This window comes from Parus major, chromosome 7, assembly GCF_001522545.3.
Source record: "Parus major isolate Abel chromosome 7, Parus_major1.1, whole genome shotgun sequence".
Classification (NCBI taxonomy): Eukaryota; Metazoa; Chordata; class Aves; order Passeriformes; family Paridae; genus Parus; species Parus major.
Window position 1 is genome coordinate 19,182,286 of NC_031776.1, and position 25,491 is coordinate 19,207,776.

General features: G+C 34.7%; 1 protein-coding gene across 1 annotated transcript in view; it reads left to right on the top strand.

Moving 5' to 3' along the window:
- Window positions 1–25,491, top strand: part of LOC107207239 (sodium channel protein type 2 subunit alpha-like) — a 43,793-nt gene that overhangs the window by 15,039 nt on the left and 3,263 nt on the right. The window contains exons 14-26 of the mRNA XM_033516092.1: window positions 773–946; window positions 1,752–2,108; window positions 3,934–4,386; window positions 10,366–10,483; window positions 12,356–12,510; window positions 13,652–13,825; window positions 16,891–17,013; window positions 17,276–17,557; window positions 20,395–20,448; window positions 21,347–21,484; window positions 24,109–24,213; window positions 24,614–24,884; window positions 25,257–25,490. Of these exons, the coding sequence (XP_033371983.1) occupies window positions 773–946; window positions 1,752–2,108; window positions 3,934–4,386; window positions 10,366–10,483; window positions 12,356–12,510; window positions 13,652–13,825; window positions 16,891–17,013; window positions 17,276–17,557; window positions 20,395–20,448; window positions 21,347–21,484; window positions 24,109–24,213; window positions 24,614–24,884; window positions 25,257–25,490 (2,638 nt within the window). The remainder of the gene's footprint in view (window positions 1–772; window positions 947–1,751; window positions 2,109–3,933; window positions 4,387–10,365; window positions 10,484–12,355; window positions 12,511–13,651; window positions 13,826–16,890; window positions 17,014–17,275; window positions 17,558–20,394; window positions 20,449–21,346; window positions 21,485–24,108; window positions 24,214–24,613; window positions 24,885–25,256; window position 25,491) is intronic.

Genomic DNA, 25,491 nt, shown 5'->3' on the forward strand with positions numbered 1-25,491 from the left:
TTGGTGTGTGCTCCTAGTCAGCCAATATGCCACTCTGACACTGGTATAGCTTCAGCAGTTGCTTTCTTCCTTTCTGGATTCTGTAGCTCTACATTTTAAAGACTATAAAATGGTCCAGATTTTTCTTGAACTTTTTTTTCATCTTCCTCATAAAAGAGAGTAATTGATGTAGTTTTATAGATACTGGTGATCATACATCTACAGCAAATACAATGAATTTCAGAGGTGTTGTTTGTCTTCTGCTTCAGAAGTTATCAGGGGCATTCAGTCAGAAAGGAGTTTTACTTCAAATACAAACCTTGGCACAATTGACTTCTTTTGGCAGTTAGAGAAGATAAGCTTACTTGTGAGCTCTCATATAGACTTCATTAGTCAATAGTACATCACTCCAATTTATGACCAATTCATGTTTTCCCACACACCTTTCTTGAAGCAGCTTCCATTCTGACAACAGTGGATGTATTATCTTGCTGGGGAAAGTTCCTTTAACTAGATGGATGGCAGATGTAAGGATCGAACTGGAGGCCTGTTAGGAACAGCTTATTCTTCAGTAGATACTAAATGTATCTTGGCTTTAACTGATGCCACATGTATGCTACAGCTCATTTTAATGTTGCCACTTACCTTCTCTGTGGGGTTCAGTTTGTGATAATTTTACTTAGTGACATCCTGCTGTAAGAGGGATGTTACTTCTTACTTCAGTTGTTCCTTATCTGCTGGTTCAACTTCTTCATATTCATCCCTAAAGTAACAATAACATTTTTCTCTTCAGGTTTTTACTGGAATTTTTGCAGCAGAAATGGTTCTCAAGATAATTGCCATGCATCCTTTTAATTATTTCCAAGTTGGCTGGAATATTTTTGATAGTTTTATAGTTATTCTTAGTTTGGTGGAGCTTTTTTTGTCAAACGTGGATGGATTATCCGTTCTCCGATCATTCAGATTGGTAAATATGTCTGCATTAATTAATGAATGATGTTTGTATTTCAACTCTATTCATATAAATAAGACACCTTTTATCATTAGGTATACTTTTTTAGTAAGTGACACAGGAGTCTCTGCAGGCATGTTTTAAAAATTATTTATCATTAAATACTACATGCCATTTTATTGTTCAGAAGCAAATATTCTTTCAAGAGAAAGAGCTGTAATTTTATTGTAGTTGTTTAAACATAAATGGATAAAGCTCAGTGAAATGTACAATTTTTTTAGTGTATATTGAGAAGCAGAAAACATTTGTAGTCTTATTGATTTTCATATCTGGAAATAGCAAGAAGGCTAGAGCTCTTCTTTTTAAATGTAGGAATCATAAAATTGATGGGTTTATTAAATTTTAAGAAGATTGATTTTTCTTTTCCCCTTAGCAAAAAAAAGATCTTAATTTTATTTAAAAAATACCTTTATTTTAATTTAATTAATTTAATTGTTTCTATATGAATGTCCAAGGTGTATAACATGTTCAGTATCCACTGTCTGAACAAATACAACCAGTGTGCTGTTTCTTTCATGTGGAAAAGAATAATGTGCTAAAAAAATTCAAAAACAAACAGGAAAAAAAATAACAATGTCTAAAATTTACTATGTTTTAAAAGTGTGGGTTTCATGAAACACTATGAAATTCATGGCTGCTGGAATCATGTTGAAGTTTCTTCCTTTTGCTGTTGCTGAGTGTCACTCGTTTGTATTATGTTGTCGTCTCTATAGCACTTTTGTAATTACAGCAAGTAATGCCTGTATATTTTTTTTTCCAGTTACGAGTCTTCAAATTGGCAAAATCTTGGCCAACCCTAAATATGCTGATTAAGATTATTGGCAACTCGGTGGGGGCTCTGGGGAATCTGACCCTGGTGCTGGCCATCATCGTGTTCATTTTCGCTGTGGTTGGGATGCAGCTGTTTGGGAAAAGCTACAAGGAATGTGTCTGCAAAATTGCAAGTGACTGTGAACTTCCTCGCTGGCACATGCATGACTTTTTCCACTCTTTCCTGATTGTATTCCGAGTGCTGTGTGGAGAATGGATAGAAACAATGTGGGACTGCATGGAGGTTGCAGGCCAAGCCATGTGCCTTATTGTCTTCATGATGGTCATGGTGATTGGAAACCTAGTGGTATGTAGCCAAAATAATTTTACAATTAATTTAGAATATAAAAGGTAAGAGAACCAGTAATTAATTTTAAAAGTATTATTAAATGTAATTTTAAAATATGATTTTTATTGTTTTGGATTTGTTATGAGTATGGGTTTTGAAATGGACTTTTCTGTTAGATCTGATCTCATCTAGAGTCCTCAGCTTGTAGGATAACCCTTCTCAGTGTCTGGAGTGCAGTTCAGAGGGTGTGGCTGAGAGCACGCAGTACTGGGTGTTCAGGGTATTGTGGACTACTCCTGGTTTTCTCCTAGAGAGGGCGAGAAGAGCAAAGGCACCTGCAGCGTTAGACTTCCAGGGTAGAAGTTTCCTATTTGCAGAAGAGGATATACCAGGACCTTTTCTCCCTAACCAATTTAGTCATTGCTTCCAGTCACACATAGGCAGGTTATTAGGCCTTTGTTTTAAACGTTTTCTGTTCTATTCTGTTCTATCCTGTCTAAATGACTGCTACTGCATTCTTAAGACTCTGAAATGTATGCCATTTTGAGACCTGTTTGCTGCATAGCCAGCATTTTACACAAATGGAGTGAGAAAACTTGAATTAGAAGGAAGTTGTTATGCAGAAAAAAATCCAGATTCAATTACTTCAGGTTTTTTTTACTTCACTTTTTTGCTTCCAATTCCATAAGTGCTTTCTACAGATACTTCTAACATTGCCTGTATTATATCTGTTTTTTTATTTTTCAGAGGAAAGCATCAGATTGACACTAGTTTGTATGAGTATGCATTTCTCTTTATAAATGTTTTGTATTTTTTAACTCACCAGTATTTAAGACATTAATTGCTCTGCCTGGTGCTCTGCTTTTCTCTTTTTCTCTGTTATTCTACATCTCTGCTTTAAACAACTGTTAGTAGCAGAAGAGATTTTAAATTAGCCATCCTGGAAACATTCTTTAGGAATAAAATTTCTGAGAGGATAATAAGGTAAGAGTCTTTAAATCAAGCTAGCACTGCTTCTAGTTGCACAGACACTTGCTTCAGGATTTTCTATGAATCTACTGTCTTATGATGAAGAGAACTGTGAAGTTGTTTGGTTGAACTCCGTAAGTAGTTTTCTAAACCAGAAGATTGAACTTTGTGGAACGAAGTAGCCACCTATATGAATATTTCCACAGTGTTTACTATATTCTGATTTTATTCCATAGCTCTAGGAAAACTTACATGAGCAGACATCCCTGCTGTATGTTCAGGACTGTTTTATCCATTTGTCTTTTTGTGTTCCCAACACGTCTTATCTTCCAAGCTGGTGGAAGAGCTGATTTGAAGATTTTAAGAGCTGGTACTCTGCTGCTTTGGTATTTGAGTTCCTGGTAATCCCTGGGCTTTTGTAACTGATATACTTTCTATGTTTGGTCTTGCTGTGGGAAAAGGATGACTTGGGGGTTAAAAGACAGGATGCATTCCTTATATTTTAAGTCATATACAAAAAAATATTCATGTGGGTTTGGACCAGCACATAGAAAATGTGTTTTCTGCACAGAGTGCTGCAATTTGCCAGAAAAAATAAACATGTTGAATCTGTTCAGACAGTACTGAAGAATCATTTATTTTTGACCTTCTACAAATAATAAGCATTGTAAAGCCACAAAATCCCCTCTGTTGAAGTGTAGGGAAGGTATTGTGCTTAAATTGCATTTGTTTCATTTTCTGTATGCTGTCAGAATCATATACTGTAAATAAAAACACAAAGCCTGTGTTCATAATGGGTTCATAAGAAGCATGTGAATGAAAAATGAAAGAAAATCAGCTCTGTTGTCTTTGTTTCTTTTTTTTTTTTAATTAGGTATTGAATCTTTTTCTGGCCTTGCTGCTGAGTTCATTTAGTTCAGACAACCTTACTGCTACAGAAGATGATAATGAAATGAACAACTTGCAGATTGCTGTTGCAAGAATTCAGAAGGGAATAGATTATGTGAAGAAGAGAGCAGGTGAATGTGTCCGAAAGTCTTGTTTTGGAAAACAAGCTGCTGTAAATCAAAGAACAGCAACAGAGCAGTTGAATGATGAAAGAAACCTTTGCATTTCCAACTGTACTATCACTGAACTAAGGATAGATACGAATTATGGCAAAAATGAAAATGGAATGGCCACTGTTATAGGTGGAAGTGATTATACATCATTCATAAACAACCCAAGCCTTACTGTCACAGTACCAATAGCTGTTGGAGAGTCTGATTTTGAACATCTGAATACAGAAGAGTTTAGCAGTGACTCAGATTTGGATGAAAGCAAGGAGGTAAAATTTAAATATTTTATATTTTGGATGAATGAATTATACCACCTGTGTTGTTTCATAGTGTAATTCTTCCAGCTTAGAAATGCAAAGCAATTATAACTCAAGATTCTTGGATTGTACAGAGAATGAATAATCTGAATTGGGAAAGTGGAGTTCAAGAGAGTAGGAAATACTGGAAGAACTGTATAAATTTATGTGAACCCATTTATAAAGATGTTTATAAAGAAGATCATTTCTTACTTTTTTTGGGGAGTTTTAAACCAGTCCCTTCTAAGACAACTACCTGATTTTAAACTGGATCAGCTCTAGGACTGTAGTCATTTGTCAGAAGCTTCAGTCTGAGGGGAAAAGCAAAATCATGGATTTCAGAAGGATTTTGAAAGACACTAAAATTCAGATTTCAGTCTGTGGCTCGAGCAGACTGTGTCTGGTATCACCCACTCTGGCACCTGAAGACACGAGGCCGTAAATAGAATATCGTCGCTTGTGCACACAGCAGTATTCCAGTCTGGATTGCTTTGTCTGGTTGATTTTGGTTTTCAGGGTTCTTTTTGTGTGTGATTGGGTTTTGGGCATTCAGTTGATGAGTCGGAGACATTTTTGACTGGTTTTGAGCTTTTTAGGTTTCCAGGTGTTTTGTTTTGAACTGGCCATTAATTTGCCAGTATTACTTCCAAATTTTAGAAAATAGGTTTGTTCCAGTGAAGTGTAGTGAATTTAAATTTAGAAAGGTAGAATAAGGTACTCTTTTGGTGTTTCTTTTATTGCAGAGTACAGTGTTCAGTTGTATTACACTTATTTCAGTCGTTTGTTTCCTGTTCCTTGGTTTGTTCCATCTACTTTTTGGAGATTGTGTTTCGGCGGATGTTACATTGACCACTCAGTTGAGAAGACCATAGATTATGAAGAGGCTTCTTTAAAGCAAAGCAAACAGTATTAGTAACCTGTTTAAAATATTAACTGCTCTATGTAATGAAGCTATAATGTTTGCTGAATAGCTACTGCAACTTTTCCATATTAATCTTACTAAAGGATACTGGATTTCTTTAGATTTTAATAAAAATTGGTTTTGTGGAAGGAATATTTAATGAATCTAGGTAATTTAACTTTCAATCTATCACTTTCCTGGAAATTAGCCTTCAGTTGAAGACACCTATTATTCAGTATTTTATATTTTAGAAGTGAGTGACAAAATCTGTGCCTTCTTACCTCTGATGCTCAAGACGATACCTAAGCGCTAGCTGTCTATGACATACTGTTACCTGGTATCAATTTTGACTTGCTCAGATTTGGAAAACTGGCTGAAAATTGGCAAGCACAGGAGATACATAAACTAACAAAACTCCCCTGATTTCATGTACACTTACTCAGTAGGGAAATTGTCTTTCATTTTGTAGATTGGTTCTACTCTTTCTTTCAGACTTCCCCTTTAGATGGAGCAGTTTATGTTGGAGTCGTTTCATAGCTACATTATTTGATGAATCCTTGACAAGTCATTGCTAAGGGAGATCAGATTTGTACCAGAAGACAAATTGAGGAACTTACAGGTTTATTACTAAGTATGAGGTTTTGGTTTTTGATGCTGTACCTACTACAATCTGTAATGCACCATAAACTATTTAAATTTTTTTTTAGTCATTCAGTAAAATATTTAAAGATGCTGGGAAAAAAATTCTTATGCAGAAGTCTTATGGTATAATTTACTTTTTTGCCTGCATTTTTTTCTGAAAGAAAGGACCTAGATATATTTTATTTAGCATCTAGTGAAGACCAGGAATAACCCTGAAAATGAAATGCAAGGAGAAATATGTTTCTGTTATTTTCAATGTGTAGTTAATGCCACTAAAAGGATACTTAAAGCTGAAATACACATAGTGTGGATGTATCTGTATATCTTTTTTATTTGGGTATTTTTTTTATTTTTTTTTCTGGAGGAGGATTTGAGGGTGAAAGAATTTTTGGTGGTGGTTTGGATTTTTTGTTTGTGGGGTGTTATTTATGTTCAGGCCCAAGTCCAGTATACATCTGTGAAATTCAAATGTTCTGCTGATCTTACCTCTTCCATTATATATATGGATATGCTTAAAGCTCTAACCCACACCTAAAATTATTATGTTTTGCAAATGTGTGACATATCTAGAAAACACATATTTTAAGTAAGAGTCCACACTTCTCTTTCCAGTACTCAAACAACCTCAAGGGTACCATATTTTAATTTCACTGCGTACCATTCTTCTCACAGGAGTAAAATCAAGCTGGATCAGTCAAGACTGGTGCTTTTAAACCAGGCAGAGCAACGTGTCAGCATGTTTACACAGGTTACCTAAACAAATCATACATTTTTGATCACTTCTGAGATTGATTGGCCTGCATGCTACTCAGCTACAATACCTTTATATTAATTAATATGTTGCAATGTAGTGGGAACATGCGCAGCCGCTCTGTAAGCTGAGTCCCATGACTCACATCACAGCATGACCCAGGGCAACACCTACATGTTCTTCTCTCCTTGTTACATCTTGGGTATTTTCTGTATTATTTCCATGGCATAACCTGCATGCTTTGTAAGTTTTATTATTGTTAAATGAATAACTAAGCATCAGCACTTTTCAAGTTTAAAAGAGGTGAACAACCTATGATTTTATGACAATGTGAAGGTTGTCCTCACTTGTTTTCTGTTCATCTGTTGTTCCATGTTTTTAGCTGTCATGTAATTATGAACATTTTCTGATCACGTTCATTTGACCAATGCCTCTGTAATATTACATATATACAGTTACTTGTATGCTAAAATGTTTATATCTTTGATATAAATTGTTTTTCATTTGTTCACAACATTTTTGTAATTCACATTTCAGTTTTCCCATATAAGAGAAACTAAAATATAGGATGAAAGATACACTCCTAGGAACAATTAAATGTATTTTTTTTAATACCTATGCATAGTTCCTTTGAATATGGATGTAATTATTTAGTTATATTCTAGTCATTAAGTTTATATATGTTTGCAAGGTTGGAATATAGGGAATCATTTATGTAAGTTTTGTTCTTCATCATAAATAATAGTTTCTTCGTGAACTTAATTCACTTTATTTTTTAAAGACAAACATAAAACATGAATCAAAATTTCTGTGCGGGTGTCTAAAATAATCTGGATGGTTTAAAACTATATAAGAAAGGATGTTCAAACAAGAAAGAAATATAAAAGAGGAACACTTGGGATAAGGATAAAATTAAGACAGTTTTCAAAAATGAAAAATAGGAACTACTACACGTCCAAACATCAAAAACCATAAAACTTTAAAAGTTTTTTTATTTAGCTCAATTGTACCAAGCTATGCATTTTTTTATTCCTGATGATCTCTTCTCAATAGTTTGAAAGTTCTGCCCTTTACCATTTAGAGAGCACTGAGGTAATCCTTTTGCAAATACAAATTTTGTTTGTGTGGTTTTGCTGTGGAATCTTGCATTGTATTCCATGTATTTCTTTGCACTGTATTATTTTTTGGAAGTATTTAGGTCTCTCTTTTATATCTGAGGAGACGGTCATCTGTTCAGAAGGAATGGAAAAATATCTTTCTAGGGATTTTTTGGAGCTATTTTCGCAAAGACTCTTCAGTAGGGAAGAGTAGAATGTGGTAATATCCCATCCTAGTGGTCCCACGTTGGAGGGGATGAGTCTTATTTAATAGATGTTAATTATGTGACACTGCTCCTAAATGAAGCTTCTGCTTGCATGAGTCTGGACAAGAGTAGAGCAGCATGCAAGCCAGTAATCTGGGAACTTCCAATCACTTGACTGAAAAATACACAAATCTTTTTCATTTGCTTGCCACATTGTCTTACTTACCCTCCCCTGCATAATTAGGCAATGCTTTTTTTTAATAGATAACAAGTACCGAGTTTGTCTAAGTTGATCCATTCAATCCAGGCAATTCAATCCAGGGCTTAGTGTCCCTACAGTGTGGCCTTCTTACCTCTGTTTAGTAAACTGAACAGCAGCCAAGGGCCTGGAAGTTGGAAGGATGAATATTTCTGTCTTTACTAAAAGTTCTCTTCCTGGAGTGATTCCCCAGATCAGTTAGACTTCTGCAAAGACTCTTGTTGTAAATAGAAAATAAACTAACTTTCGAATTTTTAATCAGAGGGAGAAAGTCTTCTATGCATATTGATTTTTACCATCACTTTTTTTGTTTTTGTTGTTGTTTGATACCGGCATCTCAGTGAGAAGTACGAGCCCCTCACATAAAAAAGAGAACCAATGTTTAATTAAATCTGTAACTCTTCAAGCAGTAGGATTATACTCTACATCATATGTGGAAGAAAGAGGAAATCAGACTACCTGGTTTATATCAAAATAGTTCATAGAATCTCTAGTTTTATTTCTAGAGTAAAGAAAACTGCCTTTTGTAATTAAAAATAAATTTTAAAGGTCTCTAATCACTGATTCTTCCACCATGACTTCAAATTCTAAACACATTGATTCTTTTCAGTTCCTTTTGTTTGTGGTTGTTCATCTTTTATACTTTCATTTGAATTAATGTCATCTGTTCAAAAGGTACTGAGCTTACAGTTCAAATTACTCAGGGTACTTCATATTGCTTTAAATTTTTATTAGTAATATTACACGAAACTTCTTATTCTAAAAAGGTATATATTTTCAAACTAATAATTTTAATTATTTAATTAAATATTTTAATTTACTCACCACCACTGCATCATTTTGCAATATATATGCTATGTCATGGAATGATGAAAGCAGCAGCATAATAGAATTGTGGAGGGCATATTGTGCTATCCCTGGGTTCAGTAGAAGTAATGACAGAAAAAGTTGTTTGTTGTGAATATTGCTATTTTGAAATTATGTTGCTATAAAAGTAAAGACATGTTTACCATAAACATGGGCTATATGGGGGTTCTATTCCAGATAATCAGTTTGTAAAGTAATAGCAAAGTAGGCAATATAACAAAACTATTTTTAATGAAAGCTAATGCAGAATATTATCATATTGTCTCTCTTCTTTCACAAACCTAAAAACTTGTTTAATACCAAAAATAATCTTGTCCTATCACATTTTACAATTGAGGTGTAAATACAACTTGATTGGATGGTAACTTGTCTGCATTTATCTCTTAAATATCTCTTAACCATAAAAATCTAAATTAGTAAAAGTGTCACTGATTTGACAAAACCAAGGTTGTTTAATAAAGCATGCTTACATCATTCCCTACAGACATTACTTGTGTGACTTCGTTTCTGATGTTATATACTTCTTGATGATAACATTGTAAAATGTCAGAGAATGCTGTGAACAAAACTACTCTGATTTAGTTTGGTACTCATACTTAACTTAAGTGTACAGGACACCACATCTTCCCTTAAAATCTCCAGATCTCCATGATACACAGGCAGATTACAAAATAATATATTAAGGCTTATTCTTGTATTGGATGTGGGGTTTTTATGTGTGTTTGTGTGTGTGTTTGTTTTTATATTTGGGGATCATTTTAATAATGTGACTTATGTAATATTAATTACTGAAAAAAAACAACCCAAAATTGTTTCTGGGTGTTGACTGTACAGGTATGTGTACCAGAGTAATGGGTAGTTTCAGAATGCACAATATACTACATATGTGCATTGGCAAAAAAGCGTGGAAATTAATGCCAGTTGAAATGTATAAGAAAGTAACAGTAGAAAGCAAAATAAATGGAATATGTATTAGTAAATCAACTTGCTAACAGTAAACTTCCTAGAATTTCTGAAATTCCATTAAAGATTCCACACTCTAGATAGAAAGTGGATGATTTATGCACATTTCAACAGCATTGACTGCTACATGTGGGTGTTTTTTTGTATTTCTGGTGAAAAACATTGTTCTTCTTATGACTGTCACATGGTGTTGCATGCTTAGTTAATTAAACTTCTAAAAATATAAATATTAATAAAGTAAAATTATAATTGAATTTTGTTTTCAGAAGCTTGATTTTTCCAGCTCATCAGAAGGAAGTACAGTTAATTTAGCTGTCTTTGGAGAAGAAAAAAGTGAAACAGAACCAGAAAAAGCATCAGAACTACAGGCATGTTTTACAGCAGGTATGGAAATAAAATTTGGGCCTAGCAATTATGTTTTGCTTGTTTGCAACAAACATTGTCAGTTCAAGGAAGCTAATTGCTACAGCAGTCCTAGATCCTAGTTCATCAAGTCTTAGGGTGTGATTAATTTTGCCTGTTGTAGATAGCAATACTGACATCTATGAAGTACTCTTCGTTAAAGCAAATTTCAATATGTGTGTATGTGAACATTTATATTTTAAAATAATCACTAGGCACAATTCTATAAAATTATTCTCAGTAGACATTAATTCTCTTGATTTAAATTACTTTGTCAGTAGTGAATCTGTGAGGTTCACTTCACAGAGAAATTTAAAATGGAATCATGTGATTATTCATGGTCACTTCCTAGTGCTAGAAAGCAACACGGTGGGTGATTCAGATAATCCACCATCATTCAATGGAAAGTTTGACTCAATAAATTTATTTTGTTGACATTACACCATTAATGGGGAAAGAGGGTGTATAAATACAGTGTGGTTTAAAACAGGTAGATGAGAGGCTATGTATCTATTTAAGTTAAGAAATCATAACAGCATATTTGCGTGTCCTTAAATGTTTTATTATTTATTTAGTTCTTTATAGCTGTATCTTCTAGTGGGCTACTGAAATTTAATATGTAGGAAAGAATTTATGGGTTTTTTGTGATATTACAGTTTTTAATTTCTTTTTAAGTCATGAGTAAAATGATTCAGAACAAAATATGGTCCAGGATTAACTCTCCTGTCCTCTCCGTGCTTTTTAGTTTACTGTTTTGCAGACATCTTTGATTTAGGTTAGGACTTTTGTCCTTTGACATATCATTTTATTGGTCTTTATAAAACCAAAATTGTTTGTCAGTATGGGGCTGTATTGACTATATCAAGTTCTTAATTTAAAAAAAAAAATCCAACAAACAAATGTACCTTTCTCAAGTGATTTGACAGTATATTACAATTCTTCCTTATCCTTGTGTTATGTGATACCAATTCATTCTTGGGCATAAGATTAATTTTTCATAGTGTAAACATTTTGAGTGGTTGAAGGTAAGGTAGTTCATGTTCTTCAAAGTTGTAGTTTTTTAATCTGAGATGATGAAATATAGTGTAACTTATTTGTAACATATGAACTTAATGGTTTAACAGGAAAACCAGAATGCCTTTGGGACCTGTTAAAGTCATGTCAACTTGGTTTTATTTCTTTGTGATTAACTATTTTTAAAGAATTAAGAAGGTTGCTCTTGGCTAGGCAGATACTGAAGTTCATTGCCAGCAATGCCTTGAGGCCCCATGATAAAATAGGGAGCTCTCCAATGTGAGGCAAATTTCTGTGGACAGTTGCCACATATCTGTATCACTTTGGAAAAGCTCTCATAATCTCCTGTTAAAACATTTTTTTGTGTAAAGAGATATCCTTAGCCCCTGGAACATCAGTTGTTCCTCAGTATATTAAAAATAATCTGATTTATTTGAACCTTTTCTAAAAGATAGAAGTTCTTTTAAAAGAAGAAGCTTCTGTATTCTTTAACAAGTTCATGTGAAAGTTGCTATGTATGCTCTTTGTTTCTACTCCCTGAAATTTGCATGTTTTTCAATTATTTGTATATAAACTGAAAATACATATTTTTAAATGCGTTTGTAAATGAAAATTAGCTCAGTTAGATGACTGTCCTTTACCATAAGCTTGATGTAGCATCAGAGTAGAGAAAAAATTGTGTGTACTCAAGCTTTCCTACGTCCGAAGTATAAAACTGAAAAGCTAAGGAGCATGAAGTAGCTTGAACTTCATGGAACAGGAGCTAGCTAAGAATGATTCGGTTTTTCAGGATCATGAAAATTCTATCATGTAATAGTTTGTTAATTTTTGTGCTATAAGGCTGTGTACAGAAGTTTAAATGCTGTAAAGGCAATAAGGAGAGCACAAAAGGAAGAATCTGGTGGAACCTCCGAAAAACCTGTTACAAGATAGTAGAGCACAACTGGTTTGAATCATTCATTGTCTTCATGATTCTTCTCAGCAGTGGTGCTCTGGTAAGTAGAGCTTGCACCCATAGAAACAGTACCTATAAAAGTGTTTTATCAAAGCTAGTTTTATAACACATGTGTATTCATTAAGAATAAAACGCAAATTGTCTTTGGAGAGAACTTAGAACTAAATTCCCAGAATATTTTGGGTATTACTTTTAATTTACTTTACTTTAACATTTTGATGAATTTAAGGTGATGTGTGTGTTCATGAAAAGGATTATACAAAAAAAAAAAAAAAGTTTAATAAATTACAAAAAAAGGAAAAAGGAAATGTATGCCTGAAACAATTATGCTACTTCAAATGAAAATTGTCCCCCAAAGCAGATACTGAGTTCATCATGTTCTTAGTTCATATTTTGCCACAGTCTTAGTTGCAGTATTTCTGTTACTTAGCAATTATTGAATTTCTTTATGCTATTCTTAGTGACATTTAGTGCTTCACGTATTTGGGTTTGTTTTGGTGGTTGGCTGACATAGGATTTGCTATATATAGTGTTGGTCTCTGCTCCAATACCTAAAGAACCACGTACTTCCTTCTTCTCTGACCATAGTGTGTGCAGGGTGGTTTCTCTCGTTTTTTCCTTCAGTGCTCTGACTGCCATGCAGTGTTTTGCCCTTTCTTAAATATATTTTCCCAGAGGCACCACCAGCTCCATTGTGGTGCTGGGCTGTGGGATCAATGGTGCAGCTGGCACAGAGTCCCCTGGTCTCTTCTCACAGTGGCCACATCTACAGCTTCCACTACTAAAACCTTGCCACCAGCACCTACGACTGAAATTCACTAGAGATCATCAGCATAATATCTGGTCTCTTATGTTAATTGAAGTTGATGTAATAATGAGACTGCCTTCTGACAGAACCTAGCTGGGCTTTTCAGGGTGAAAAATTACAATTCTCTGTTGGCTATTGAAATTTCTAAAAATCTTTTTGGCATCCTCAGACTTTATACTGGAATTCCATTTTTGGACAATAATAAAATCTAAAACTTAGAATGTAATTATAATTTCTGTTATTTTGGTTTTTCAAGGTAAAACATCTAGAATTGAAAGTGATTTTACTTTGCTCTTTTCATTTAGTTCTGGCTTAATTTGTAATTTTCAAAGACTTTTCAATATCTGACTAACATGTAACCCATTCTTTACAGGCTTTTGAAGATATATATATTGAAAAGCACAAGACTGCAAAAATCCTGCTGGACTATGCTGATAAAATATTTACTTATGTCTTTATTCTGGAAATGTTGCTAAAATGGGTGGCCTATGGTTTTCAGACTTACTTCACTAATGCTTGGTGCTGGCTGGACTTCCTGATTGTTGATGTAGGTGCTATGTTTTCAAAGTAGTTTGCTTCTGCTGTTTAGGCAGGTCATATATGTAACTTCACTCTGATAGAGATATATGCACTGAATAATATAAATTTGGTTTAAAGGAATAGAAAATGACATACTGGTGAATAAGATCCTGCTGCAATTATCCACTGTGTACCTAAATCTGCCTTTGTGTTGTCATTGACACCATGTGTTCTGTGTTTCACTGTGCGGGGTCCCAGCTGGTGAGGGAGCACTCTGCTGGTTTGACTTCAGTCTGCTGGATGTGTCTACACAGAGCAAGGAGGATGCAGACACAAGGAAAGAAAAGGAAATTTAAGTGAGCACATGGGGTGGGGCATTTGATTCTGTGCTTAATGAGGCACTGACAAACTGCAGAGGACAATTCTTTTCAACAATAACATTAAAACTAGTGTTGATATTATACTCCAGAGAAACTAAATTAGTGACATTGCATGATTTGTTAATTTAAAGGAGTTTTTTCTTTTTGCAAAGATGTTGGAGTAGAGATTCAACAAACAGACAAAAGAAAACTATTTATTGGGTGGTATCTGGAATCCAGGACAGAAATTTTGTCCCCTACCAGTAGAATTGAAACTTACCTCATGCTCTTCTTAAAGTAGATTTTTTAGAAGGGAAGGCACAAGTGATACTTGATACTGTCCTCCTTTTTAAATTGTGCTTCTCTTTTCCATGAATCCCCATTCTTAGCAAATGGACTAACTCAGTGACATGAGAAAAAATCTGATATGTCTTTTCTGGAATAGGAAGTTTCCTGCTTTTTGTTTTCAGAGCCTCTCCATTTCTTCTGTTGTGAAAATGTTTCTGTTATGAAATGGTTTATACTTACCCAAGTATGAAGTCAACGTGTTCCCAGAGCAGATATATGACCTGTAAAAAATTTAGCAAGTGTTAGGGTCCTCCCCTAAGATTAAATTTTCCAAAACAAGATAACTTCAGCACACAAAAAGAAAAAAGTTAGGACTGTCTTTGAGCCAGGCTGTATATATTATTTTTGTATATTTGCTTTCTTTGTGGATGTTATGGCATTCTGATTTTTCTTTATTATAACTTAAGTGCTAAGTGAAAAATTATGACAATTTTATAATTAATGGGAAATCAGCAGTAGTCATCTAGATAGATTCTGGCACCTTTGCATAAAATTGTTGATGCCATATTTTAGACTCTTTTCATATTATGAATAACCAGACAGTATTTTTTCAGAACCTTGTGATACTTAAATTTAGAAATTTTTTCAATTACAATGGTCATTGGTAAAAAAGAAAGAAAATCAAACAGAAAAAAAAATAATTCTGTTACTATTTAAGAGATATTCAGAGTTAGGGTTTTTGCACAAACCTATGTTGGGAAAGGCTGATCTTGAACTGAGTTTTAAGATCAATTCTTCTGATTAGGCATACCACACATCCATGTAGATAGGTATGGGCTCTTCATTTTTTCATCAATTTCAGTGCTTTAATGTAGCCATCTTAATCTTTTGTTTAGAGCATCTGCATTTTGTGGCCCTGTAGCAGCAGTTTACATAACAATTCATGTTGGGGGGCACCATCAAAGGTTTTCAATTAGCTCTAACCTCAAGGTTAGATTAGACAGCTCAGGCTGATACTCTGTTTTGAATGGAGAATGCCTTACTTAGCAATTAATTTCCAGTGTTTGACCTCCTATATTGTAAATGTACTCCTTCCCACCCCTAAAGTCTGCTTAGCTTTTTCTGACATTGTTGCCAGACTTGTTACTGTCTTCAGCCCATAACAAGGAATTTTAATTCTTTCTCTTCCTGATGGTTTTGTATGTGGTATGCCATAATTTGTGGTATGCCCTCAACTATTTAAATAGATCCTTGTTCTATCTTTCTTTCCTTTTTAGCCTTTATCCAGCTAAACATTGAACAAATTTTCCATACCAGTACCAGTCAAGTTAATTATCACCATGAGACATTTTACGGAATCTCTTCAGGAAAACTGTTCTGTACCTATCAGCCTAAACTCTCCAGCAGTTCCCTGTTTGGGAAGGAGCTTCTAGTATACAGACATAAGTTCTTACAGATTTTGATGTGTACAGTTATTTTTGAAACAGATAATAGGCCCTGAAACAAATAAAAACGCTCATTTTGCTCAGCTTTCCATGTGCAAGTAAAAATAGTATCACAGAAAAGAACAAAAATGGGATTGTATAGTATTGGGCAGCTTGCTTGAGCTACTCTTAAGAGGAAAAAAATGTGCAGAAGACTTCCTTATGTAAACACAACAGGAGATGGCTGTCTGGAGTGGGAGGCTCAGTGAGGACACAAGTCACTGACTTTCACTGGAAAACAGCAGGAAAATCAACTTTTGAGCTGCTAATCCAGCTGTACTGGGGGTTTCAAAAATTCTTGTGGATTAAAACCTTTCTTCCACAAAAGTAATGATGTTGAAAGAGGAACTCTCAAGGCTTATTAATTTTCCAAAATACAAACAATTTACAAAATCCAAAGTAAGATCTTTTCCAGCTTATGTTAACAGGGTGCTTTTCTGTAATTATACTGTTTGGTAGTTACAAGAACAGAAAGTTGAAATGAAGCTCAAGTTGGGATTCTGTCTCATGTGCATCATTGCAGGGTGTTTTGTAATATTTCCCCTTATTTTTTTTGCAATATACCTTTTGAATTTTCTAATTTTCTAATGTTTATGTAGCATTTCTATATGTAGAAACATATAGACACTTCTATATGTAGTAACATTTCTATATGTATATTATAGCTGGTATCAAAGGTTGTCCAAACCATAATCAAACACATGGAGGGAGAGGAAATTATTTAGTTTTCTAAAAATGAAAATGCACATATAGTACTATGGATTTGTATGTTTTTGTTCAAACTGTTCTTAAATTTATATGCAATTTAATTTTCATGTTTTTTTTTCTTTTTCCATTTATTTTCACTGAAAGATTAATGACCTTGTGATTTTTTTTTCCCAATATCCAGATCAAAATTTTACTTCTCAAGGCATTTGAAGCTACTTAAGAAAAGTACTTTTGTTTTGTCATGTTTCCTCTAGGTCTCGTTGGTTAGCTTAGTAGCTACTGCCCTTGGTTTCTCAGAATTTGGTGCAATTAAATCTCTCCGAACATTAAGAGCTTTGAGACCTCTAAGAGCTTTGTCACGCTTTGAAGGCATGAGGGTAAGAAAAAAAAAAGAAAAGAATTGCGTAAAACAAATCCTTCAAAATATGCTGGATTATAAAATCATGGAAGAACACTAATTGCATGTTAGCAAGGCCAAGAGTAGCATGTTTGATTATATGACATGCATTACTCCTTTTCTATTTGCATTACTTCAGTATAATGTAATGTTTTACCTTAAATCATCTTCTGGATTATAAAAAAAGCCAAAATGCTTGTGTTGTTTTTAAAGTTTTGGTTTTTTCTCTGTTTATTGTCCAGGTGGTTGTGAATGCTCTTACTGGAGCAATCCCATCCATAATGAATGTACTTCTGGTTTGCCTTACATTCTGGCTAATTTTCAGCATTATGGGAGTCAATTTGTTTGCTGGAAAGTTCTATCACTGTGTTAACACCACAAATAATGTGATGTTCACACCAGAGGAAGTCAGTAATAAAAGTATGTGTGAAAATCTGAACAGGACTTCTGGAGGTCTTCGGTGGAAAAATGTGAAAGTAAACTTTGATAATGTTGCAATTGGTTATCTTTCTCTGCTTCAAGTGGTAAGTGGATATATTTTCCAACTTTAATTTTAGTAGTGGTATCATTTAATTCCATCATTTTCAGTTTTATTTTAAAATAAATAAATGGATTTGGATTTGACTTTATAATTTTGTTCTATGGGTCTAATTAATGTTGCTTATGGTAAAAATGTGATACATTCTCTGGATACATTTTGGGAGAGGAGTGGTATCTAATATTTACCTGATGGACATAAAGTTGCTTGGCACCCAACTGCTAGTGCTTTTTCAAGTGCTACAGAAATACAGTATATAGTTAAAATACCTGGTTAAAAACTGCAGCTAGGTTTCATTTTATTTTCTTTTTGTCTTTTAAGGCATATTGACTAATATTTTTACCATGGTTGTCATAGATACATTCTAGGACTTATCTGATCTTCAAAGAAGAGAGTGCTAGATTTCTAGGCATGAGCCTTTTTTAGAGAAAGTGTCTGTAAACTGCCAATAAGAAAAACATATATTCATAATAAGGTTCATTTGACAAAATGCTTCTGGGAAATCATTTGTACTCATAAGCAATTGGTAATTATTCTGTTTTGAAAAATTTCCAAGTGATAGAGTTCAGTAGTTATTATTGTGCTAGCCAGGCTACTATCTGATTGCTTCAAGAGGTAATAGTAGCTACTGCTAAACAGTACTGGGAAATTGCATAAATTACCAGTTTAGAGAGTGGCACTGCTTTTAGCATTTAGCATGTCTTGCACCTACAGTTCACCTATGCAATGACTGCAGTAAACATATCATTCACACCTTTCATGCCCTCAGTATCACAGTTCACCAGAGTAAGTTTGATGAAGGCCTTCTAGAGGGATAAGGAATTGGTTGGATGGCCATGTCAAAAGACTTACGGTCAGTGGCTTAGTGTCCAAGCGGAAACCAGTTCCAAGTGGTACTCTCAAGGGTTTGCTGTAGGACCAGTACTTTCTAATAGCTCTGTCAATGACATTGATAATGGAATTGTGTGCTCCCTCAGCAGTTTTCAGATGACACCAAGCTGAGCTTTGTGATAGGCTTACAGGAGATGCCAGCCTGAGGGACCTCAGCCAGCTGAAGGTTGAATTCGTTGAACATCATGCAATTCGAGGCCGCATGCAAGGTCCTGCACCTAGTTCAGGCCAATCCCCAGTATAAGTACAGACTGGAAAATGAATGGATTGAGGTCTGTCCCACAGATGTGGTCTTGGAATGCTGGTGGAAAAAAACTTGACGTGAGCTTGCAATGTGTGCTTCCATTTCATGTAATTGCACAGGATTTGACTGCAAAGTCAATCACATCCTGGGCTGGCCAACAAGTGTGGCCAACAGATAGAGAGGTGGTTCTTCCTATAGACTCCATTCTCATGAGACCTCACCAGAACTATATAGGACCTCTTAGAGGTCCAGAAGACAGCCAAGGAAAAGATCAGAGGACTGGAACAACTTTCCTTTGAAGAAAGGCTGAGAGGGTTGGGGTTGTTCAGCCTGGAGAAAAGAAGGCTCTAGAGAGACATTATGGTGTCCTTTCAATGTTTAAAGAGGGCTTATAAGAAAGAGTGAGGGAAAATTTTTCCCAGGCCCTGTAATGACAAGACAAATGGCAATGGTTTTTAATTGAAAGAAGGTAGATTTATATTGGATATAAGGAAGATTTGCTTATTTTTTTAGTGATAATGCATTGAGACATTCAGGTTGCCAAGAGGATGTGGATTACCCATCACTGGAAGTTTTTGAGGTAGTGAAAGACATCCCTGCCTGTGGGTTTAAACTAGATAATTTCTGAAGATCACTGCAAGCCAAACAATTCTATGATTCTGTTATTTTCTTAAGATTTTATGGGACAATTTACCTTTTTGAATTTCTTCTAGGACTGTTTCCTTAGTATATCTGAACAATGCCAATCGATCGTGGCTGATTTTTTTTTTCCTGGAGAAGTCCTCTGGTTTTTTGGTAGTCAGGTAGTTAGAACTGAAACCCATATTATAACACCCTGAGGAAAACCAAGCAGTGTTTGGGAACAGCTGGTGTCTTCACCATGTGCTGCCCTCAGGGCAGAGCAATGGTGCATTCCAGAATGGTTCTATCAATAATGGAGCTACAGGGGAGCCAGAGCCTGGGACATGCAGGGGAGGTCCTGGAGGAGAAGCAGTGGATCTAGGCTGGGTACTGACTCTGGAAGGTGCACAGAGCTGTGTGTAGCCCACTGTGACCCCCATGGCACACCATGGTGGTGGCCCCCTGTGCCCCAGTGTGGCCCAACACAGCCTCCCATGGCCCCCATGGATACCATGGCACACTGTGGACACTGTGGCTCCTTATGCCATGGAACACACTGGGATGGATGAGATACTGAATTCTTGGGAAGCTTCACCCAGTCTCTTCTTGGAGCTCCTGATATTCTAGTGGATTTGAATTAGATGCCATCCCAGTGCAGGTGGACTAGCTGTTCATGTAGGTTCCCTGTATCCTGACAACAGGGACTTGGCTTTACTGGAATGCCAAAGGACACAGTGCCTTTCCTGTTCAGGTAATGTTTTACAGATGGCAACCAGCACATCACATTTCCCTGGGAGATAATCACTAGTATGGTGATACTGATTTGCAACTCGCAAAGAGTTTATATGAATTTCCAAGAAGATTAGAATTTATTCAGTGTTTTAAGAATTAGGGGAAAATATTCCACAGTTATGACCTTTCTGTGCATGCTTCACTTGTAACTCACCAGACTTTTAATATTCTCTTTACTGTTATGAATACAAATACATTGCAGAAGACACTGTTTTATTTAGAATGTTCTTAGAACTGGAACTTTGATAGAAAATATTAACAAATTCTGTTTTTAGGCGACATTTAAAGGGTGGATGGAGATTATGTATGCTGCAGTTGATTCTACACAAGTGAGTGCAATATAAAATCTACTGAGTAAAATAAATATATTTACTGAGGGAAAACAAATGCATGATAGATGTAATGCTTCTTGAATGGCAATTGAAATGAACTAAAATATAAAACAATAAATGTAAAGCCCTGATTAATTTTTCTATATAAGTCTGTAAGTAAATAATATATATAAGTAAATAATCCTTTTCTATATAAATCTATAAGTAAATAATATATAAGTAAAGTACTTATATTTTTAACAGGTAAAAAAAAAGTATAGCTGTAGAGATTTATAATTTAGTACTTATGTAATAATTATTGTGTAAAAATCAAATATTATGAGATGTGGTTTTCTATTAATTTATGTCTGAGACTGTACAGATCAGGAAATAAGTTTTTCCTGTGTCTTCAAAATTAACCCCAATAGCCAAGAGGCATCACTGCAAAAGCTAGTTCAGAGCTGCAGGCTCTGATGACCTCAAAAACCAAATTTGATCAGTTTTACCTATTTTTCTTTTAATCTTGCTATTTGTTTTCTCTTCAGTCCAGCTCTTGATTTGCATATAGTCTATAGGAACTGAATTGCTTTTGAGATTTGCACATTTCTGTCAAATTCAGTAGTACTACATGTAGTAGTACTACATGAAATGTTAAATGTCATCAAAGAGAACAGACAGAGGGAGAAGGAATGGCAAGTCTTGCAATGTATTCAATTACAGAAACCTGTATTAAATAGATTTTCAAGTTGAAATATAGGGCAAGTGTAGTGTATGCTCCAAAAGAGTGGGGTTTACTCCCTTGAACAGCTGGGCTTATCTCCTGTCCATCTGGATGCAACTTCTCTTCCTGCTTAGGAATCTTTGATTTGTATTAACTGTTTTTTGTGATGCTTTACTGTTTTTCTATGTTACATAGGTAGGGCACCAGCCCAAGTATGAAGACAACCTGTACATGTACATTTACTTTGTGGCCTTTATTATTTTTGGATCATTTTTCACCCTAAACTTATTTATTGGTGTCATCATAGACAACTTCAACCAACAAAAAAAGAAGATAAGTACCACATGTTTAATTTTCACACTTCTTCACTTTTGCTAAGTATTCAGCAAATGCATGCAAGGAAAAATAAGAGTTTCTGAAATTCCTTGTAGTAATAGAAAGAAAAAAAGAATTTGGGTTTTAAGATTTTTGTTTCTTCAAAATAATGAAGTAACAGTCTTTTCTTTTTAAGGCATTTGAAATAATTTAAACTTACACTGAGTGTCTGAGTGTTCTCCACATCCCTGTACAGCCCAGTGATATGTTGTCCATCAGAAAGTTATCTCTTTGTTTTTCTTAACCTTAAAGTGCTGTGATCAAGCTATGTGACAGTGCAGATGACTCAAGCAAATAAAAGTCAGGAAAGAAGAGAATGTGAAAAACTATAAATGTCAGAATTGATAAGGAGATAACATATAGCAGGATTGTGAAGGCCTCCATTACAGAGACTAATACAGACAAGCTGAATGCTGAAAATACTGCTATGTATTGTAAGATTAGAAAGGGCTGGGAAACTGTCTTGAGTTAGTGAATTTGCAAGAAAAAGAAAATGGGTGTCATTTGACAATATGTAGGTTTTCTTTTCAACTTTAGCTGTTTCTATTATTTAAATGAGAGCAGGATTGTGTCAAGAACTCTAGGAACATTTACATAGATGAAAATTCAGGCTATGATGGCAAATTCAATTGTACTTGCTATTTAAACCATAAATGGTGGCATCTTCATCCTTCAAGATATTTGCACCTTCCTTGGCATAAACTTCAGGGGAGTTTACTGGAGTTTACTGGAGTAAACTCCAGTACTTAGCAGGAATGTGGATCTATTTTTCATCCTTGAGAGCAAGACTAAGGTTATACACAATATTAATGGTATTTTTGGCAGTCAATATTTAACAAGGTGACCTTAGTAGTGAGGTAATTATAAATTCTATTAAGTTCACTTGGCAGACACTGGAATCATCATGTCTCAGAAGGCAGATAAGGGTTCCTGCTAATGGGCTTTTTCTGGCAATGTGGTGTACACCCCCTGTACATTTGGAGCTGTTGTAAGTCACCAAGAAAATAAAATACTGGACATGCAATTAGGCTGGGGAAAATTCTATTTATACAGTATTCTTCAGTTTTATGTAGCAAATTAGCAAGCATTAACTGTCTTTTGAATTTATAGGTGTACCTGTGTTCCTAGAGATGTGCAAATCACACAGTTCATGGCTACCCAGCAGTATTTTTCTTGTCTTTGTGCTTTCTTAGTATCACTGACATTTGGGCATGTTGGGATATGAATGGGAAAAGACCTCATGTTGCAATATACTACCTCTGCTGTTCTGTGGTTCCTGTGTTCATCCTACTTTCATTATATTAGTTCCATGAGGGAGGCAATGTTCTCCTGTCAATTTCCTAGCTGGTCCTTAAGGGTATCTTGCCTTGAGGCCTATATTGTCCCTAGGAATAGAACACTGAGACAAGGATGCCTTGTTCACTCATGACAGTCATTACATCAGTGAGACAGCAGAAGAAATCCCCAACCCAATCCCACTTTCTTCATGGATTTATTTATTTATTTATTTATATATTTCCCACTGAGTGAAATCTTCCAACAGTCACAGCACGTTTCCACCATAATTATCAAATCAACTTCTTGTTTTTCTTCCAAAACTTACTCTTCAAGAAGTTAATTTTACTTGAATATTTGATTTATGTTGGGAGTTTGTTAAAGACAGTCTCTTTTGACTTCTAAGTCTTCATGTATAGCCACAGCTGAAAATTAAACACACCTTCATTCAGTCTTATCATTACTTTGTAAGATTGACACTTGACACATTTGACAGATTTACAGAACAAAGGTGTGACAAAGTCACAGAATCAGCCCTGACTCGGAAGTTCATTTCCAAATGCCACTGCTTTGCTATCATGCATACCTAATTGCAAACAAGTGCATGAAAGGAAAAAAACAAGTTACTTGTCAATATAAATTGTATTTCTGATAAGAGTTTCCATGTGTGTATTACACATACCAGACTAGAAATCCTTTTATTCAGATAAGAAACTCCAGAGTAAACCCATGCAGAGTAAACTGATGAACTTGGTACAATGTAGGGGGATGATCAAGCTTCATATACACTGTTTATATATCATCTGAACTGAGATACCTGTACTCAAATGGTAAAATGCACATTCTGAAAAGTAAAATCAGTAATTTCTTTCTTCTTTTATATTTTACCTGAAGACATATCTGATCACAGTGTATCTTTGTACCTTTGAAGCTTTTTTATTTCTGGTAGATGGATTTGCAATGTAGAATATATGATGCTAGATTTATAACTGTATATGAAATGTATATATCACAAGTTGTTTTGTTTTTTTATTTATTTAACTGAATTAATTGGATACGTATTGTTTTTTTAATAAGAAATAGATAGTAGTCTTTGGGATTTTCTTTGTTCCTTAATTTCTTTCATTTTTCCTTGCAGATTCATCAGATATTTTAACAGTCTTTGAAATAATTACTATTTTTTTGTTTTGGTAACAATATATAAAGATGAATAAAGGGTTCATTGAAACCATGTTTTGCAATGCTGTGAAATAATGGATGTAAAGGCTTGGCTGTAATCAGATTTGGGGTTTCTTTTATTAATTTACCTTGGAGGTCAAGACATTTTCATGACAGAAGAACAAAAGAAATACTACAATGCAATGAAGAAGCTGGGATCAAAAAAACCACAAAAACCTATACCTCGACCAGTGGTAAGAATAGTGCTACTATGTAGTCTGTATCTGGGGAGAAATCGCAGCAGTACATTAATTATAATAAAATTTCTCATTTAACTCTAAAATGTTTCAGCCTTATTCAAATTATCCCTTCATTCTAAATTGAAATGTACATGTATCTGTTGTGCAGGAAAAATCCCTCATATTTGTTTTGCCTGAAGAAGCAGAGAATCAAAGAATGTGAAGAAATATAGGCTAGCTGGGTTTTGAGGGGAAAGCTTTCAACTGGCATATAAACTACTGCAGAATGGTTGTCTTAGATTTTTGAGCCTTTTGCTTGGTTGTATATTTTGGGAGAGGAGGAATGAAATGGGAGGGAGGAAACAGATGTTTATTACATAAAAATACTATAAGGTTTTCTTTTTTCTCCCCTCAGAACAAATTGCAAGGTCTGATGTTTGATATTGTAACACGGCAACTATTTGACATCACTGTCATGGTTTTAATCTGTCTTAACATGGTCACAATGATGATAGAAACAGATGACCAGACTGAACTGATGCAAAATATTTTATATTGGATTAACTTGGTCTTTGTTGTCCTTTTCACTGGTGAATGTGTCTTCAAAATATTTTCACTCCGTTATTATTACTTCACCATTGGCTGGAATATTTTTGATTTTGTGGTTGTTATTCTTTCAATAATAGGTAAGAAATTCTTATGTCCAAAATGAAATATAATTATCTGTTTATTTAATGATTTATCTCTGTCAAGTTATGCCAATTAGAGGAGTTACTTAATTTTAATTGCTCTTGATTATTTAGTAAATGAAATGCATATTTGAGCATACTAACTTTCTAAATAATTCTATATCAGTGTTAATACTTCTAGGTTTGGGGTTGTGTTCTAAAAGTGCAGGGAAAAAATTCTAAAATTATCCATAGCAGATAAAATTAATCTCAAATTATACGTTCCACTAATTCCTCAACAAGAGTTGGTGTGGGATGTTTATACTTTTTTGTGGAAAACGTAATCTGTGTTAAAAACTTACTCTCTTAATTTATTTTTATGTTCCACAGGTATGTTCTTAGCTGAAATGATTGAGAAGTACTTTGTGTCACCCACTTTGTTCAGAGTTGTACGGCTTGCCAGAATCGGTCGAATCCTGCGCCTCATTAAAGGCGCTAAGGGAATCCGCACTCTGCTTTTTGCTTTGATGATGTCTCTTCCTGCTCTGTTCAACATTGGGCTGCTGCTTTTCCTGGTCATGTTCATCTATGCCATATTTGGCATGTCCAACTTTGCCTATGTCAA